The following is a 20,011-nucleotide window of genomic DNA, read 5'->3' as shown; positions in this document are numbered from 1 at the left end:
TGATTAATGCCAAATTCAATAACTGCTCATTTCATTTGAAAATCGATAAATAACCACCTATAACACAATTATAAAGGTTATTCTATTATAATTAACCTAGTTCTCATGTCAGAATATGGCATCTATCAATGGGTCAATATTCAAATTTTTTGGCTACATTACATGTTTAATAAGCTTGTTGTCTGATTTGCAGTTCTTCAAACTTTGTCTGTCACAAACTTTGATTCCTCTACTATTCCCCTAAATGGAGAAAATTATATTGAGTGGAAGGAGAAAATTTTGTTGTTCATATGAAATGTACATTCAAGAGTCTGACATGGACGTTGGTACTGAAGATGATCCTATTATGTTTTCATAGGTCATGAGTGGACTTAAATCCACATTATGGAATGATGTCATGAAGGAAGAGTTGGATTCAATGGCTAAAAACCAACTCTGGGATCATGTTGAATTGCCTAAAGGAGGAAGGCCATTGGCTGTAAATGGTTTTTTTAAAACCAACAGAAACTCTTTAGGCAATATTGAAAGATATAAGACAAAACTTGTAGCTAAAGGATTTACTTAACAAGAAGAAATTGATTATCACGATACATTCTCTCTTGTTTCAAAGAAGGATTCATTTTGGATAATTATGGCATTAGTAGCTCATTATGATATGGAGTTACATCAAATGGATGTGAAAACAATTTTCCTCAATGGAGACCTAGAAGAAGAAGTTTTCATGAAACAACTTGAAGGTTTCATTTCAGAGGGGAATGATCACTGGGTTTGTAGTGTTAAGAAATCTATATATGGACTAAACAAGCCTCCCATCAGTGGTATTTAAAATTTCATGATGTTTTATCTTCATTTGGTTTTACGGAGAATATCTTATATCAATGTATATACCATAAGGTCAGTGGGAGCAAAATAATTTTCTTAGTCCTATATGTAGATGATGTTCTACTTGCTTCAAGTGATTTAGGATTACTTCATGAGGTCAAACGATTTCTATTTTCTATCGATGAAATTTGATATGAAAAATATGGGCGAAACTTCTTATGTTATAGGCATAAAGATTGATAGAGATAGATCCCAAAGGACATTAGGATTGTCTCAAAAAACCTATATCAACAAAATTCTAGAGAGATATTTTATGAATAATTGCTCATCTGGTGTTGCACCTATTATGAAAGGTGACAAATTGTGTTTGGAACAAGGTCCATGAAATAATTTAGAGAGGGAACAAATGAAAAACATTTCATATGCCTTCATACTTGGGCAATTTAATGTATACTCAGGTTTGCACAAGACCTGACATAGCATATGCTGTGGGAATGTTGGGAAGATATCAAAGTAATCCCTGTTTGGACCATTGGAAAAATGCAAAGAAAGTCATACAATACCTTCAGGGGACTAAAGACTTCAAACTTACGTACATACGATCTGATCATCTGGAAATGATTGGATATTCAGACTCTGATTTGCTAGCTGCCTTGATTTGAGAAAGTTGACATCGGGATATGTCTTCTTATTAGTTGGAGAGGCCATTTCTTGGAGAAGTACAAAACAATCTTTGATTGCTACTTCTACCACAGAAGCAGAGTTTGCAGCATGTTTTAAAGCGTCATTACAGGCTATATGATTGAAGAGTTTTATTTCAAGGTTAAAATTGTTGACACAATTTCTAAGCATTAAGGATTTATTGCAACAATTCCGCAGCAACGTTTTTGGTCAAGAACAATAAGAGCGGAAGTCGTAGTAAGCATATTGACATAAAGTTTTTAGCTATTCGAGAACATGTCAAAGCAAACAAAGTGGTTGTGGAAAACATCTGCACCGGATTAATGATCGTTGATCCGTTGACAAAAGGTCTACCACCCATTGCTTATAAGGGACATGTTGAACATATGGGGCTCAGTTCTATTATTTAATTTATGTAATTGAGATTTCCCTTCTGTTTGTATCACAATTTGTCAATGAAAAACTCCATTAAGTTCATTTGTGTTTTCTCTTATTTGGTTGTATACATAAAGTTTAGATAATAAAAATATAAGATGATCTTGAATGAACATTATGAAAGTTCATTCATAAACAAATGTGCCACATAAGGTTCTCATTCAAAGGAGACAATTGCATTGTAATACGTGGAAGGTAATATTTGCCTAAATGACTTACGACCACACTTCATGTAATTTAATCTTCTTTGTTTGAGTATAAGGATATTATATCTATGGGAAACACTTTTGAAGATGTATCAATAATCAATGATATATATTAAGTATGCGCTTGGGTCAAGTGGGAGAATGTTAAACGGTTCTCTAACCGTCACCTAGGTGACCCGTAGCTTAGTGTTTCCCTTAAAGGGTGGTCGCCAATTGTAACTGGTGATAGTTACAAACTCTCACTTTCCCATCGCTTCGTGGTCTCCTTTGATGGAAAGGAGAAGTATAAGAAAGGATTTGGTCTAGCAAAAGCATGCTTGGACGTTGCCATCGATGAGCCTCTGCGATAGATGAGACACTCTGTTCACCGCACTCTATTTTCCAAAAATTGACGCCATGTTAGGAGGAATGTTCTTCATGAGTTTCATTTATGTTTGTTGAGAAATTCATGATATTAGTAATCCTACAAAGAATTCAAATACGTGCTTCTCCTTTTAGAAGAAAGAATGGTGAAAGCAAAGGCACAAAGAGATAGAGCATCAGAAGTAAAATAAAGCACAGAAGAATCATTAAAATACTGAGAATGCATCTCATATGAAGGAGAAACTGCAGTAACTTATTGAATGGCTGGCATTTTCTATCTCGAAAGAATCCATATCTGGTGCTCAGAATTCTGGAGGAAGAACTAGAGGAGATTTCAAAAACTCCTATCCTAAGTTGGGCTGAATGAGGAAAAAGAAAACAAAACGATTACTGCTTCTCACTTTCAGACTAGAGCATCGATAACGGAAGTTCAATCCAATACAGACTCTTGAACAAGAACTTCAACTCAGGATGGGACTCCTAGCTGAAGCGAAGAACATGTTAATTCTTTGATTGTGATTTCTTGATTCAGAACCGAGCCCGAGTTGGAGTGAAACTCCTTAGCTAAGATCGCTTACTGCTTTGATAAAAGCAACTATCTTGTTCTATTTTGAGTTCCCTCTTGTTGCAGGATTCTTGATTTGCCTTCATCGCCATCGCCATCTCTGCCAGGGACTACATAGCAGAACTGAAGCCAAGCCACCACCCAAAGCTTTGATTTTGCTGCACTCCGCCTAAACTCCATTACATGTTGCAAAGAGCCTTAGAGAAGGAACTACAGGTTATAGATAGAAAGTGAAGGTTTGACTCCATATCCAAAATTGGGTTTGATTTTGTGTCTGACTCTGGATCCAAGTTGAAGTTATATAGTTTAGATCAATTACAGAAGATATTCAACCATGCTCATTATGTAAGTTCAATCTCAATATTTTTTTTTTTTTTGAGGGGAGATTACATCGAGGCGCTTGCACTTGAAGTCTCCTCTCTAGTGTTGGCTTGTTTGTCTGCATTGGTTGCATTTTTTCGCATTGTCGACTTTAAAAATTTTTGCTTGCTTCCTCAAAATTTTCCCTTCACATCATACTTGGTCAAAATTTTTTTAAGTTATTTAGGTTATAATATTACAGTCTTCTTCTCATTATCGTGATAGCATTTTCCGTTTGTTACTTCCCCCACACACTCCATTTTATCTGTTACCTTTCTCCCACCATCCTTTATCTATCATCCTTAGTTTGGCTCTCGCATACCCCTCTGGGCCACCACTTGTGTGTTGCTTCACATGGTCCCCTTTTATATATATATGGGCGTTTTAAGTCCATTGAGATTTTCTTGTAAGTTCCCTTAAGTGAGTTTTTATTGTCGTTCTTTGAGTGACAAACATTCTTAATTTTTTAGTGATTATTATCACTATTTTTTTTAAAATCCTATTGTGTTGATTTCAACTTTTTTTTATGTATACATCATCTATCTTATTTTTTTAGAGTATGTATCCAGTTGAGTTTTTATCCTCCACCTTGATGGAGGAGATAATAAATACAGTTATGTCTTTGTTTCAAGTTTGGATTACACCAATACATCCCAACTTGAGGGGGAGAATAGAAGGAGAAGTATAAAGGATTCTACAAGTTGAATCAAACTTGCTCACCTTCCTTACTCTTTTGATTTGACAATTTCGTTTGAAAAGTTGAGTGATGTGGTGTTTGTGACTCTTTCCTGAATTGAACTACGGGTATTGCTATCACTTGAGACAAACAAATAAAATTTACCATGAAGAATTTCACGTATTGTGCTAATTAAATTTTATGTGACCAAAATATCTACTTCAAGGAGAGTACATTATAAATAATTCTTTCTTGAAGACTAAGAATCTTTTCCATTGCAAGCTAAAGTTATAAATTCCAACTTGAGGGGGAATGTTGAAGAATATGTATGAAAGAGTCTTACATGACTCTCACAACAAGAAATCTCACATAGTAAGAATTAATATGGTGGAATCTAAGAAGAGTCTCATAGAAGGATATCTCACAGAAGAGTCTCTATTTCAAGGTGTTTTAGTTATGTTAGTTTTCTATTTATGTTCAATTGTTTAATTGTGGTAGGTCAAATAACTTAACCACTACTCAAGACTATGTGAGTCAACCAAAAGTCAAACTAAAGCTAGTGTTGGCCACGAAGTAAGACAACAAACTCAATTGAGAATTGATTAGAGTTGAGAACTACAATCAAATGGGTGAGATCAAGTTGGAAGTGAGATTACAAGTTTGGGTGAATATCTAAGGTTAAGCTAAGAAGGCGAGACTTTCGCCAAAGTTAAATCAAGCATGTGAATCACCCTTTAAAGACTTCCGATTAAGATAAATAGTCTAAATTATTTTATCATAGGAGTGTCTTCAAAGTTAAGGCAACAAGTGAGATGTGGCACCATCTAAGAGTGCTTTATGGGCATGATCATGAGGCTCTATGTAATTCAAAATGTCACTTAAATAAGAATTTGAATTTCAACTATACCTAGCAATATGTCTCGCTTCTAGGAGGTCTACTTTTGGCGAAGAGAACATTCTATGCTTTGCCCCAATTTTCAGCTCTCAAGTTGCATGTGAATGGGTAAATTACAAACTTAACCATGTCCAATATCTGCTTGTGTAAAACCCATTTATGTTTAATTTTATATAATTCACTTAAATGTTAATCGAACCTTGGGGTGCCATATGGAGATTAATCTTTCAACTTTATAAAACAACAAAGTTGTATCTTTACTTCTACCAGTTGTGAGTTTTTTTATTTAAGGTTTAGTGTAGCAAATTCCTAGTTCTGCTAAGTTGACTTATAAAAATATTTTCCAAATTTATACCGATAAAGTTCTTTAAAAAGTATTTTTGATATGTTTTAAGTTGGATTAAAGATATCACTAAACATTAATTTCCTATACACATTGCGTTGTCGAGGTTCCTATAATAATTTTTCTACATTTGTATGGTAAAAACTCTATCTCTATGATTTGATGTTCATAATTGATATACAATTGAAGACAATTCAAGTAAATAATCTTACAAAAAAACAAACCAAACATATCATTGGTTATATAAAAAAATAAAAGCTTTTACATAAAAACTAAACAACATAACAAGAGACTTTTGTTGGAATATTTGTTTGTATCGACTGGGCCAGTCCTTGTATAAGATCCGTGGGGTTGCTTTCCTAAAAGGTTCGAACCTTTTAGCGCATTGGTTTCAACAACTTTGGCCCTTTTCAAGGATGAACATATCAACAATACGAAATGTATATCTTCGATATATTTCAAATTTTAAAAGTGTTGATACAATATATTATACCTATCATGTCATGGTTTTATTTTAAACAAGGTTTTAAACAAGGTTTTAAACTAATATAAGCTGGTATAGGCCTATATGCATATCTTATCAATAAATAGATGTATCTAAAGGTCACGATATGCCTACCCTTCCTACCTTGTACCTACCCAGATCCTAAAACGATGCATTAAACACATGCATAATGATCTCCCATTCTATAAGTGCAAAGGCAGCACAATGAAACATGTTCTTGTGGAATCATCTTCTTCCTCTCACAACTTAAAAGCAGATAGCAACTGCACTTGAAGTTGTTGCTTTAATACCCAACCACTACCCTGCTGAGTGGGTCATCCTTGTTCCTAATTGCTACTAACTTTTACCCAACAAGTTGAAAAGTTAGTGTGATAAGATACAAATCTAAGGAAAAAGAGGAAAATAAACACATTTAAGCAGTACTTTAATGGGTTTTACTTCTTCCATTATGTACTCTTCAAATATCATTACACTGTGACTGTTTCAGCCTCCCCAGTAAGTCTGTTTACTTCCTTGCATCCGATTGATGATAAAAAAGTACAAAAAGAAGACGAAGAAGAAGAAGAAGAAGAAGAAGAAGAAGAAGAAGAAGAAGAAAAAGAAGAAGAAGAATAAGAAGAAGAAGAAGAAGAAGAAGAAGGAGAAGAAGAAGAAGAAGAAGAAGAAGAAGAAGAAGAAGAAGAAGAATATGCCTTAGTTTCCTATCTCAGTGTTTTTGTTTTGTTTTCCTCACTAAGAAGATCAGTAGGGTGAGTATTTTCTGATCAGTAGGGTTCCCATTAGCATAAACACTCCCTAAGAGAGTAGTAGCCCATATCGATCAAGCACGATGTCAAGCTGCTCAGCAGTCAAGGGAGAGAACGAACACTAAAATTCACAGCAGTGATTGATAAAAAGCAGCAATCTGATAGCGAAGATCTCAGATTTTTTGCAACCTATTTATAGCACTCTATTTAAGTCCAGTGAAACTTGGCATAGGCCAACTACTTTGGGAATCGAGGTTTTCTTTCACCAAGATGGAGACGAGTCATAAAGAAGGTCTTTGTTGGCACTTGGGAATTCAGAGTAATTGATCGAACATCTCCAGTATCATTCATGATTAGAAAAGTGACAGGAGGGAGAGAGGTAAAGAAGTACTGTTTGCGATCTCCATCAGGAAGTGAAACTTTGATGCTGTCTCCACACTTGGAAAGGAAGTTATGCAAAGCTTTCCTTCATTTGCCCAACATTAACTTCATCGTCATAAACTCTAATATCATAAAAAGTGTTAGAAGTGGCTCATATCTCTACCAGTGTTAATGAAAAACTCTTGCCTCTAAAACTTTCCCAGTGATGTCTATTCCAGTGAATGAGGCTCATTCTTATAGCTGATCTAATCACAATGGAGGAGCAGAAGTTTGTTTGTTCGAAAGGTCAATAAGAGATCTTTGTTTTAAGCCAATATATGTTCCATTTAGACCCTAACCAGGGTTTTTGTTTTTATGTTAGAATTCAACCACTCTGGAGAAGATACAATGGAGAGATGGCCCAACAACCTCGAAGAAGACAGTGACCAGTGGCACCAAATATAAACGGGACACCTGTTATTTCTGAGACTTCTTTCCTGATCTTCTTTTGGTACTGGTAGATTCTTCGATACCCTCCACGTGGAGGCCAGATTGGCCTTCCATCAAGGGGTTAGATTCAGGATGTTAATATTTTCCCTTCTCGGCTGCACGATCCTGATTTAAAAGCTTCTGATAGCTCCCACCTCATTTAAATCTCTTTACGTCCCTCAAGACTAGAAATCTCTCTCCTTCTCTGCAACTCCTTCCCTGTGTTTTTCTGACTGTAAGAGATGGCCGGTGCTCGCCGGAGCTTTCTGGGTATCTGCTACTGTGACCCCAAGGGAAGGGAAGAGCAGACAGTGGTTGCTGATCTTGATGGGGCCGTGTTCTTTTCCCGGTCTTCTTTCCCCTACTTCTTCCTCGTCGCGATTGAAGCCGGGAGCTTCCTTCGCGGTGCGTTCCTTCTCCTCCTCTATCCTCTCATCTGCTTCCTCCGTAGCTTCGTCTCGGGGTCTTTAGCTACCCAGATGATGATCTTCGTCTCCATGTCCGGTTTGAAGATCCGGGACATCCAGCTGGTGGCGAAGGCAGTTTTGCCCAAGTTCTACGCTTCTGACGTAAGGGAAGATGCTTGGCGGGTAATCGGGGCCTGCAAGAGGCGGATCCTGGTGACCTCGGACCCGATCATCATGGTCGAGCCATTTGCGGTGGAGTTCCTCCGCGCCAATGCGGTGGTCGGGACGGAAATTGAGGTGAACCGATGGACAGGGAGGGCGACGGGACTCGTGAAAAGCCCTGGGGTGGTGGCGGGAGAGCTGAAGGTGCGTGCGGTCGAGCGAGTTCTCTGCGGTGAATTGGCGGACCTGGCGATCGGAAACGGAGAATCCGATTACGATTTCACGGCAATTTGCAAGGCACGTTAATGCATGCATTCGTAGGACATTTTAACATGGGTGCATGGCTTTGAGTCTTAACTCGTCCTAGAACTCATCGGTCAGAAAAGCCACCGAATCAAGTTCGTTTTAGACCCCAAAAAAACTAATTAGGTTGAAATTATTAAGACTACAGAAAACATTATTAGGCAACTGGTTGGAGAATAAGGTGAGTCTATTTTCTGCAACAAAATCATGTTTTGATCAACCGAGTGATCATCGAGTTAACCAAAAGTCTCTGTAACTCAGTCTCTGACCGAGTTAGAGGGTAACTCTAACAGGTAGTCTCTGTAACCCTGGTTGGTGAACATTAGTGAGGCTTTCCCCTCCAGGGCTCAGGCCATTTATTTCAGGATCTATTAAAAGAAAAAGGACCCTAGGAATGTGACTCTTTTCTTTGTTTACAAGGGAGCCCCTACCCTTAAAAAGAAAAAGACCCTAGGAATGGCTCAGGCTGCTTCTTGATTTCATTAACTTGAATAATACACTTGCAGGAATGTTACATGGTGCACCCAGACCCATCGGCTGCTGTAGTCCCGCCGGATTGCCTGAACAAACCGATCATTTTCCACGACGGCCGGCTTATCGAGCGGCCAACACCTATCAATGCTCTCATCGTCTACATCTGGCTCCCTTTTGGTTTCCTCCTTGCTCTTGTTCGTGTTCATCTCCACTCTTTCCTTCCCATTCATCTGGTTATTCCCATATACCATCGAATCGGAGTCCATGTCATTGTTCATGGCACTCCGCCGCCGCCGCCCTCCCCGAACTCACCTGGCTCGATGTTCGTCTGCAATCACCGGACCTTACTCGACGCTGTAATGATCCATGTAGCTCTGAAACGTAAAGTCTCCACCGTTACATACAGCCTCGGCCGCATGTCGGAATTGTTGTCCCCTATTCCGCTAGTTCGACTCACTCGTCACAGACCAACCGATAGGAGACTGATCTCTTCCTTCCTGAACAGCGGCGATTTGATAATCTGCCCCGAGGGGACGACATGTCGTGAGCGATACTTGCTCCGGTTCAGCCAGCTTTTCGCCGAGTTGAGTGATCGGATCGTTCCGGTGGCTATCGAAAGCAGACAAAGCATGTTCCACGGGAACACGGCTAGGGGGTGGAAGTCCTTGGACGTTTACTTCTTCTTCATGAACCCTAGGGTTCGGTACGAGGTCACCATCTTGGACGGGTTGCCGGGGGAGTGGACGTACAAGAGCGGGACACCGGCGATTGACATCGCTAACCAAGTGCAGCAGTTGCTCGGGGCGACGCTTGGGTTTCAGTGCACCGTGTTAACCAGGAAGGACAAATACATGGCACTCAGTGGCAACGACGGGAGGGTGGAGGCTGCTGTTTCCTCCATTAAAGTGGCACTGTAAGCAGCAGCAAGGGAAGAGGATCTGCAGTGGTACTGGTATCGCTTCAACTACATCTGTGTTAGATACTCCCTTTTCATGTATTACTTGCTTTCGAAAGATCCAAGCAAAAAATTTTGTGTTTCAGTTGGAACCGAATAATTTAAGACCTTCATTTATTGCCGTCTCATGGCGACTGTCTCAAAAATCTTAAAAGCCTTTATCTAAGCTGTTTTGCCTTCTTTTTCGCTCATATCTGATGATGGTCATGGTTTCAACTCAGTAAGGTCTGAATCTAAAGGGTGAACTTAGTTGGAGGGTGAATCACTAGGAATACAAACGGTGATTCCCACCGAAACCATCTATTTGACGGGTTGAAGTTCAGAGTCAACTCGTTGAATCGTGATTCCTTATAAGTAGGGGACGAACCAAGTTGGAACTTGCAGCTCTTCGAGTTTGGCTTGATCTGAATACTTTAAACTCGAGCTTAGCTTCGAGCCTAGCCTTGAATATAAAATTGGAATCGAACATGAGCCCAAAAGTTTTAAGGGACATTTAGGTTTTTACTCATTTTTAAAAACTTAATTCGATAAATGACGTCACATTAAACTTATTTAGAAAAATACCCAACTTTGACCAATCCATTGTACATGTATATAGTCAAAGGTGACACGTAAACTTTGAATAATTATGTGTCACCACATCATCAACACTGCGTGAGTAGATTAACACATCGACTGCCACATAATAATTCTGACCCGTTAGTAGCCAGATAAGATGCCACGTCATTAAAAGACAAACAAATTGAATTAAAATTTTTTATTTTAAAAATCAAATTTATGAATACACTTTTTATTACCTTATATTTAAAATAATAAATTATAAAAATATATAATAAATAATTAAAATTTTAACTCTGACCTATTTAACACCATTTATTATCGATTAAAATATTTGTTAACTAAAAAAATATGAAAATTATATATTAGAGTTTAAAAATAAAATTTATCGTAATACTTTTAATTGCTTCATATTTTAAAAAATAAAAAATAAAATAAGTGTACTAATAAATTAAAAATCTTACTCTTACTAATTTAAAATATTTAAAAATTAAAAAAATATTACTCTTACCCATTTATTATCGATTTAAAATATTTATAAATTGAAAAAAATATACAAAAAAGTTATTTTAGAGTTTAAAAATACAATTTATCAGTACACTTTTATCACCTTATTTATAAAATAATAAATTATTAAAAATATATTAATTAATTAAAAATCTTACTCTACCAATTTAACACCTTTTATTATTGATTTAAAATATTTATTAACTGAAAAATATGAATATAAAATTATTATATTAACTAATTAAAAATCTTACTCTTACCTATTTAATACTTTTTATTATCGATTTAAAATATTTATTAATTTTAAAAAAATATTTTAGACTTTAAAAATCAAATTTATCAGTACACATTTTATTACCTTATATTTACAATAATAAACAAGGATGGATGTAAAAGGAAGTCATACATTAATAATTGATTTTACATCAAAATGTCAAAGAATATAAAAATTCATGTAAAATAAAGTATAAATAAAGGGTAATTTTTAAAAAAAAAATTAAAACTTGATAGAATCTGAATTCTCGGGTGATTGCATCACTGTATGTTCAAGACATCTTTCTTTGAACTGACAACACAAAACCAATATTTCACCTCAAAATTGGCCAAGTTAGCGCTTTAAAATTAGAAAGAATAATAATTAAATAAATAAATAACCTCTCTTGAAGACAAACATACACGACGTCATTCCAGAGTTGTCTCTATCCCTCATTCCTTTCACCTTAGGTGCCTCTTTTGAGGATAAATAAATGGCCACATAAGGAACGAGCACCTTTCTCTGTTCACACATTGCTTCTTCAAGCCACAAAAAACAAACAAAATCTCTAGACAACATTTGATCAACTTGATTTGCCCTTGTTGCTTTTTTTGTGCTGTGAGTTCTTTAACTTCGACCCTTCGACAGAAAGGGCACCTGAAGCACTCTTTCCTTCAAAACTTCTTTGCTAACTTGTCATTTTCCAATTGATAGGAAAGGTCACAACCATGCTTCAACCATGCTTTTCAAGTGTGTCTACAATCCCTCAACTTGTGATTTGGCCACAACTACCTTCAGTAGGCCTAAAAGGTGGCAATTATCAGTCGTTTGAAACTAAAAGGTGGCAATTGTGCAGTTTGTAAAAGTGAATCTACTATACCCATTACCATGTTAAAGAAATGTTGCAAGTTTTCCTTCTTTCGACCCTGATCTTCATCTCCACATACATGACCAATTTTCGCCAGCAAGTCATAAGCCCTATTTCTTGTTTTCTTGTTGGCTTGAAGTCATCAAGAGAGTTGAATTAGCACAATCATTGGAAGCTGAAAGTGTCGAATCTTAGGATCTATTTACATAGCTTTTGAAAACCTTTAGACTAAGAGAAATAATAAAACAACATAGATGAAATATATACCTGGAATCCAGTTATCTTTACCCAATGGGCACTAACCACAACTTCAACTAAGAACGTCTACAAATTATAAAATTTTAAAACGACTAATTAATACATATAAAATACCAAAAAACAAAAGACAATTATCAATAGTAATACTTAAATTTCATAAGTAATGAAAATGGTCACCTTGGATTGTTACTTCCTGAAGCATTTATTGGGGCGCTAACTGGCAGGTTTCGACATTTTCTAGAATTATGTCCCGATTGTTTACATCTACCACATACATAGGTACCCCGTTATCCTTTATCCATTTTTGTACGTATACGAACTGAAGGTGGATGACCTGGTTGCTTCCTTGCAATAGGCGGAATAACTCGTACACCCATATTAAGCCAATAGAGTTTATTTTTAGGAGGATAGAATCCAATTACATATGTTTGTCTATATGCCTCTCTTGTATACCAATGACCACACAATTGATTGAAATCATAATTGATTTTTCCACACATTGCAATGGCATGGGTACCAGGATTTTTTTTTCATTTGAAAGTGGGGCATGTACATGTCATATTCTCTAAATCAACCTGATACAACCTTTCATGATCCACAGAGATTTCATACACATTATTCTGATACCGATGTACATGACATACTCTTGTTGTATCCATCTTATTTTTAGAGAAGCATCAATAGAGGGAGTACAGAACAATGTCATTTTTCCTGCAAATTCATGTATTTTCATAAAAAAAATTATTTAATCTATAAAAGGTTGATGCCACCAATGCTTGAATTGGAAGACTTCTAGCACCTTTCAGAACACTATTAAAGCTTTCAGACATATTGGTGGTCATCACACCAAAGCAAACATTGCCATCGTGCACCAATGACCAAAACTCCGGACTTAATTCTCCTTCTGTGAATAATTTTTTCGCTCTCTCACTTTGCTGCTCAATCAACTTCATTGTATGATCAAATTCTATAACATTTGTCTTCTATGCTGCAGATCATATGAGAGCACTCAATGTTTCATTTTTGAACATCTTCTTGAAATTGGCAACTATATAATGCACACAAAATAATGAAAATATTATGAAGGTGGAAATTGTCTCTGGACTGCTCTTATCAAACCCTTTTGTCGATCTGAAATCAAAGTAAATGGTCTTCTTCCTTTAATAACAAAATGATCTAGTCAAGCTAAAAACCATGCCCAACTTTTTTTATTTTATGATTCAACAATAGCAAAAGCAAGAGGGAAAATACCATCATTCTTATCAAGAATAGTAGCAATCAACAGACATGTAGGATACTTCTCATATAAATTTGTTCAATTAACATTAATAAGGGGTTTATAGTATTGGAATCCTGCAATAGATGACCCAAATGCCCAAAAAAACACATTTAAACATCTTTTCATGGCCAAATTCATCACAATACAATATATTCATTAACTGGATTCACGTCTTTTATTGCATCTAAAAACTATGACAAAAGATTATATGATTCAGCCCAATCACCATAAATTGCTTTCATAGCCATGCCTTTTGCTCTCCATGCTTTCTCATACTTTACATAGATATGATATTTATCTTTCATGATCTACTAAATATCATTAGGAATCAAAGTAAATTGCGTCCTCATTGTTGGCATAATAACTTTACAAATGAAAGATGTTGTACTCAGATGATTATCATGATGAATAGTACTATTAACACATGTGTGATCTCCACCATACTTTTTTATCTTAAATTGATGAATCCTTCAATCACATGATGCAAAAATACTCCGAGGACATCCATCTGTGGCATATTTAATTTTATAATCATAACTGCTAGACCTCAATGTCTTATACTGGACATGTTTTTCAATCGAGTATTTTCTCAAAAAATATATCATTTGGGACTTATCCTCAAATATTTGACCCACGCTGATATCATTTGTTGTTGAGTCTGAAATATTTATTATTCTAAAATCATCTTTGATACATCTAGTATTAACCTCCGAGGCATCTTCATATGTATATCCAGGTGCCCAATTCCATTTGTTTTTTCAACTCTGTTACTATGAACCCCGACTTTGAATATCTCATCCCCCTCCCGTTCAATATATTCTAAACCAATATCATTATCACTAAAACTATCACTATTATCATCATTAACAACCTTGAATAAACACAATATTAAACATAAAAATCCGATTACGGATTGCATAAACATCACACATTTAACAACAAAAGGGTAAAAAATAACATAGAAGAAGATGTTCCACACTCAGATAGTGATGCAATAGACAAGGGGTTCAAAAACTCCACTTCATGCCCTTATGTATGAAACCTATATAGATAATTGTTTGTATTTAAAAACAAGTCATGTAAACTTAACAATTTATATCATAAATATACGAACATAAATACTTACTCCTGTGTACGTAGTAATTATTGTTCCTGGGGATAGGATGTTTCACCAATAAAGTTTTGATTCCTCGTATCTTCCCTTCCATGGGCTCTTGGTCTTAATACCTTCTTTTCTAAGTAAATCTCAACCATAGATCGATTACTTGAAGCCATCTCAAATAATTCAGTCAAATCATAATCATCTTCCACATTTACAATAATAAAACCCAGTCCAAAAATGGAACTTTAGCCTTAATAATCATTGGATGAGTATCACCATCCCACCCCGTGACTTCATACATCATTACTAAGAACTCACTAAACTTAGTTGAAACTGCAATCCTTTTGAATCATGATTGACCTCCATCATAACTATCAAAATATCCAGACTTCTCCTTCAATTTTCCATAGTATCGACAAAAGAACCCACAACTGACGCCATATTATATATAAAGTCTACATACATTAGTAAGAGTTTATTTATGCAAAAAAATTATTTAAGTTCTAATTTTTATGACTAGTCCTTACAATGCAAAAACACACCTAAGTCCAAATTCACCGAACACCCCTGGTAGAGCCCCATATGACTTCGTAGTCACTACGAACTGGACCTTGTCTGTGATGGGGGTCGGATTTCGTTGGCTAATGAACGCCCTTGCAGGCAACTCGACCTAGTTTGCGTTGGACTCAATCCAACCTCCATTACCTAACCTACTCTTAATGAAACTTTGTACCACCTTGTAATTAGGGCAAACACAAGAAAACATAAACAAAACAAAACAAAAAAACTCATGTGGTGGATATTTATAACACCCAAATCTCCTCACCACGTGGCATGATCATTCCATGATACTTCAACTTTATTTAACAACAACTAGAAACTAAAAATCCTGCAAATCGTATCTCAATAGAGTAAACTGCAACTTCACAAATCAGAAAATTAAACTAAATGTATAAATCAAAAATTAAACTAAAATTAAACTAGCAACTTCAGAAAATACAACATTCAATGGCATAGGAATCCATAAATAAAATATAGAAAATTAATAAATACAGAGAGGGAAATTCAATCAAGTTTCAATTAAACTTTACAATAATTTTAATTTATCTGCAATTGATAGAAATTTCATTAACATAAAATCAGAAATTAAACAGTAAATCACAAAAAAATGAATACAGTAATTAAACACCTAAATTCAAATCAATATTATAATTAAACACAATAATTAGATTTAATTAACAAAAGCCCTAAAAAAGCACCCTACTAAATCGGTTTCTGAATTTCAAATTCGGGTTTGGAGGTGAGTAGGGCATCGGTTTTGAGAGGAGGGGCGGCAAGAGGGTGGATGATAGGGTATTAAGAGAGGGAGCGACAAGGAGATGAAATGATAGGATTTGGTTTTGAGAAAGGGGCGGCGAGAGGATGAACAGAGAAGAAGATGGCATCTTATCTGGCTGCCGATGGGTCAAAATTGTGATGTGGCAGTCGATGTGTCTATCTACTCACACATTGTTGATGATGGGGCAACACGTATTCAGTCAAAGTTTACGTGTCACCTTTGACTGTACACATGTACATTGGACAGGTCGAATTTGGGTATTTTTCTAAATAAGTTCAAAGTGACATCATTTATCGAATTAAGTTTTTAAAATGGGGTAAAAACCTTAATGTCCCAATTTTAATCGTGTTTGAGTCCAAGCTCGAGTCGGGTTCAAACTCCAACCTACATTTAAAACTTCTAAATTACAATAAAAATTACAAAAGAAAATAAAGAAAATATTGTGATGACCTTGGTACCATTGACTTGCAAAGTGTCATAGAAGGAGTCCAATACTTTACAATGGAGCATACTAATATATAATAACCAGTTTAATAGACCTAACAAAAAGAGTAAACACTTCAATCAATAATGTTTATTTCATTGGCAAACAACAGATGTTGAGGAACCCAAAAGGGTTGAACGATCGATTGTCTTTGAGGTTTGAGGTAAACAAGAGCAAATATCAACCAACTAAAGAGGGAATTGATGAGAGCAATCAGAGTAAAGAGTATTTTCGTAAAAAAATCTATCCTAATGAGTCGATTCACTTTGGAAAATCTCAAGTTTGACTTGTTATACTTAACGAGCCTTATTTCAAGCTTGAGCTTGAGCCGAGCTCAAGTAAACACTAAACTGAGCTGAGTTTATTTTGAGCCGAGCTCGATCGATTTACGAGCCTGTTTGGCTTGGTGTCACCCTTACTTGTAAGTGTACTTAGGTTAATATGTAAATATTATTAACTAATTATATATTGAGAGGAATAATCACCATTTGGTTGGTCAATCAAACGAGATGCTTCTCATATCTATATAGCAAATAAAAAGTTTAATACAAGATAAATACTTCTCTAATGATGTAATACCCGAATTACCCTCTATAAATTCTCTAAATGACTCTAGATCTACTCTTCTCTTTGCTTCTTCTTCTTAGAATCCACGTTCCCATCGTAGCCCGCCAGCGTCATGTACTTATCCCTCCTCGTCAGGGAAGTGCATTCAAACCCCAGGGTTCCCCCCAGCAGCCTCTGCACATGGTTCGCCACTTCGATGGCGGACTTCCCGCCCTTGCAGGTCAGCTTCTCCGGCAACGGCTCCAGGAACGTCACCTGGTACTGCGGCCTCGGGTTCATGAAGAAGAAGTACGGGTCCATCGACTTCCACCCCTTCACCGTCGTCCCGTGGAACATGCTCATCTTCGCGTCGACCGCGACAGGGACGATGCGGTCGCTGAGCTCCGCGAAAAGCGCGCTGAAGCGTAGTAGGAAGGGCTCCCGGCAAGTAGTCCCCTCGGGGCAGATGACCAGGTCGCCGTCGCGCAGCAGGGCAGCTATCCGGGCGGCGTCGGCGGCACGGTCGCGGGTTAGAGGGACGGCGCGGAGGGGGCTGATGAGCTCGGAGAAGCGGCCGAGGCTGTAGGTGACGCAGGAGACCTTGCGGTTGAGGGCGTTGGAGATGATGATGGGGTCGAGCATCGTACGGTGGTTGCAGACGTAGAGGTTGCCGGGGGAGCCTGGGGAAGGGGGGCCGGGCGGTTTGCCACGGATGAGGAGCTTGATGCCGAGGAGACGGTAAGAGTGGCCGACTATGGCACCACGAAGAGGGAGGTTGACGTAGATGCGGAGGTGAGCTAGGAGGAAGCCGATGGGCATCCATAAGAAGGTGAGGAAGGCCGTCAGCGGGGTCGGCATTTGGACGAATCGTCCGTCGTGGAAGATCACCGGATGGTTCAGCCGGTCTAGGGAAACCGGCGTCGCCATTGGGTCCGGGTGGACCATATAAGCTTCCTGCACGTCATATTGACATTTAAATGAGTGCATGGCGAATACCTTCTTTACACTGGGCATTTTAGTCATTACAAAATAAAATTATAAAAAATATCAAATTAGAGAATTGACAAAAAAAATACGTGTAATGACAAAAGTACCCCACCATTTGGCATTTTTTCATGGTTGTTTCGACCCGTTTATAAATGTAAGAAACGAGATGATAGAAGGGTAATTTTGTCATTAATTACTTTAATGGAATCTAGACCGTTGATGTCTTATTTTTACTACATAAAGAATATATTAATAGAGGGTCAATCCAATATGAAAAATTATTTGGTGCGATATGCTATCTCAGCCGTCCGATCAAGATCAACGGTTATCTCAACACGATCGGACGGTTAAGATAATTATTTAGCACCAAATGGCTTTTCGGCTCGACCGTGTATAATAATTAATATAAATCCTAGAAAAAGAATTATTATAAAAAAAAAAAACCTTGCAGACGGCCATGAAGTCATGATCTGATTCTCGATCTCCGATCGCCAAGTGGGGCAGCTCATCCCCTAACTCCATCTCGAGGGCCCACATTTTCTTCTTTCCCACCAACACCCCCGGCTTTTTAACAAATCCCGTTGCTCTCCCCGTCCGACCGTCGACCTCAATCTCCGTTCCCAGCACCGTGTCCGCTCCCAGAAACTCCTTCACGAACGCCTCCACCATGAACGTCGGGTTCGCCGTAACGATCACTCTCCTGCCGCCGCAGCGGCTGAACACCCGCCAGCTCTCCTCCCTCACATCCCCGGCATAAAACCTCGGCAGCACCGCCCTGGCCGCCAGCTGCAGGTTCCGGAACTTGACCCCGGCGACGGAGACGAAGATCATCAACTGGATGGCCAGCGACTCGGAGAAGCATCTATAGAGAAAGTAGATAGTCGGGGAGAGGAAGAGGAGGAGAGCGCCGCGGAGAAGGCTACCCGCTTCGATGGCGATGAGGAGGAAGTAAGGAAAGGATGAACGGGAGATAAGGAGGGTCCCGTCGAGATCGGCAGCTATGGAGTGGGATTCTCTGTTCGTGGGGTCGCAGGTGGCGATTGATGGGAAGGTTCTTGGTGGTGGAGGGGACATGGCTTTGATTGCAGACCCTGAGGAGAGAGGATTATCGGAGAGCTGCTCTCGCATTGAAGAATGAATGGAGGTAACGGTTTAAATCGGTGATGGCAAAGACGGGTTAATTCGTTAATGGTGAAACTAATGGCTGCTTCAGATGACGTTAATGGAGGGTTATTTTTTTCTAGGTCATTCGGATTTTGTCAAACCTACGCTGATCAACTGAGATAAAGGGAGGGTCGAGTGTGGAAATACCATTTTTGGGTGCCTGAATTGCGTTCTGAAGCTCTCTCTTCCTCTCTTTCTACGGTCAAAATCCTCAATAAATTGATTAGATTAAAAAAACAGAGAAACTCACACTGACTTGATGATCTCATTCATGTTTGTTGAAGGTGCTAGTCATCCATGTCTCCAACATATCCAGCCTCCAAAACCCTAAAGCAAACAGAGATTTTATTTTTATTAATAACAATTCTTTTTATTAATAATATGAACTGAATTAGGAGAATAACCAAATAAATATTATATAAATATAATTTCCTACTAAATGATCATTTTAAACGTGGCAATTTTGTAATTATAATAAATATTACTTTATATTATAACATATCGTCCAATCAAATCTCATTTCGTAACTTTCGCCACGATAGAGGCTTTCGTATTGGATCACGCCTCTATATATATAATCTTAATGAAACCGAAATGTCATCGTCGACTTAGCAAGGAGATAACATAAGCACAAAAGGAGGTCAAAATTCGAGAAAAATTAAAGAATTAAACTTGTAGTTTACCAAAGAGTACTCATTCATTTTTGCATTTGAAGTTTTTCGAATGATCCATGTGTCCTATAACTTGTTCAGCCTGAATGCATGAGAGAGATAAGCTACCTCCAGACCGTTGTACCGCTCTCGCCACAGACATCTCCATTTCTCCATCTCCATCGGTTTGGTAGGAGTGGTTGGAATGACTTGTTTGGATTTTGTGAGCAAGAAGAAATGTCTCCATTAGAAAGTAGATAAGAAGTAGA

At 37.6% G+C, this 20,011-nt stretch overlaps 2 protein-coding genes across 2 annotated transcripts; one reads left to right on the top strand and one right to left on the bottom strand.

The window, feature by feature from the left end:
• The first annotated feature begins 7,681 nt into the window (after positions 1-7,681).
• LOC137939543 (probable glycerol-3-phosphate acyltransferase 8) lies at positions 7,682-9,876 on the top strand. Its single transcript, XM_068784822.1, has 2 exons — positions 7,682-8,312; positions 8,825-9,876. Exons 1-2 carry the CDS (start codon positions 7,689-7,691, stop codon positions 9,707-9,709), a joined length of 1,509 nt encoding a protein of 502 aa, XP_068640923.1. The 5' UTR covers positions 7,682-7,688; the 3' UTR covers positions 9,710-9,876.
• Positions 9,877-17,013: 7,137 nt separating this feature from the next.
• On the bottom strand, positions 17,014-19,002 carry LOC137939306 (glycerol-3-phosphate 2-O-acyltransferase 4-like). Its single transcript, XM_068784582.1, has 2 exons — positions 18,373-19,002; positions 17,014-17,895 (listed from the first exon to the last, which is right to left on the bottom strand). The coding sequence occupies exons 1-2, from the start codon at positions 19,000-19,002 to the stop codon at positions 17,014-17,016; spliced, it is 1,512 nt and encodes a 503-aa protein (XP_068640683.1).
• Between the last annotated feature and the right edge of the window lie 1,009 nt (positions 19,003-20,011).

The sequence above is a fragment of the Aristolochia californica genome, unplaced genomic scaffold (assembly GCF_029961685.1).
Source record: "Aristolochia californica isolate CCGP_79_NKW_82.1479 unplaced genomic scaffold, dmAriCali1.0.hap1 SCAF_8, whole genome shotgun sequence".
Classification (NCBI taxonomy): Eukaryota; Viridiplantae; Streptophyta; class Magnoliopsida; order Piperales; family Aristolochiaceae; genus Aristolochia; species Aristolochia californica.
This window is presented reverse-complemented; position numbering and strand designations above follow the sequence as displayed.

Excerpts from the sequence above, each read along its gene's own strand:
- LOC137939306 (XM_068784582.1), bottom strand. The coding sequence starts at position 19,002 with ATGTCCCCTCCACCACCAAGAACCTTCCCATCAATCGCCACCTGCGAC. Across the intron at positions 17,896-18,372 it reads ACTTCATGGCCGTCTGCAAG|GAAGCTTATATGGTCCACCC; the intron begins GTTTTTTTTTTT and ends TATGACGTGCAG.
- LOC137939543 (XM_068784822.1), top strand. The coding sequence starts at position 7,689 with ATGGCCGGTGCTCGCCGGAGCTTTCTGGGTATCTGCTACTGTGACCCC. Across the intron at positions 8,313-8,824 it reads ATTTCACGGCAATTTGCAAG|GAATGTTACATGGTGCACCC; the intron begins GCACGTTAATGC and ends ATACACTTGCAG.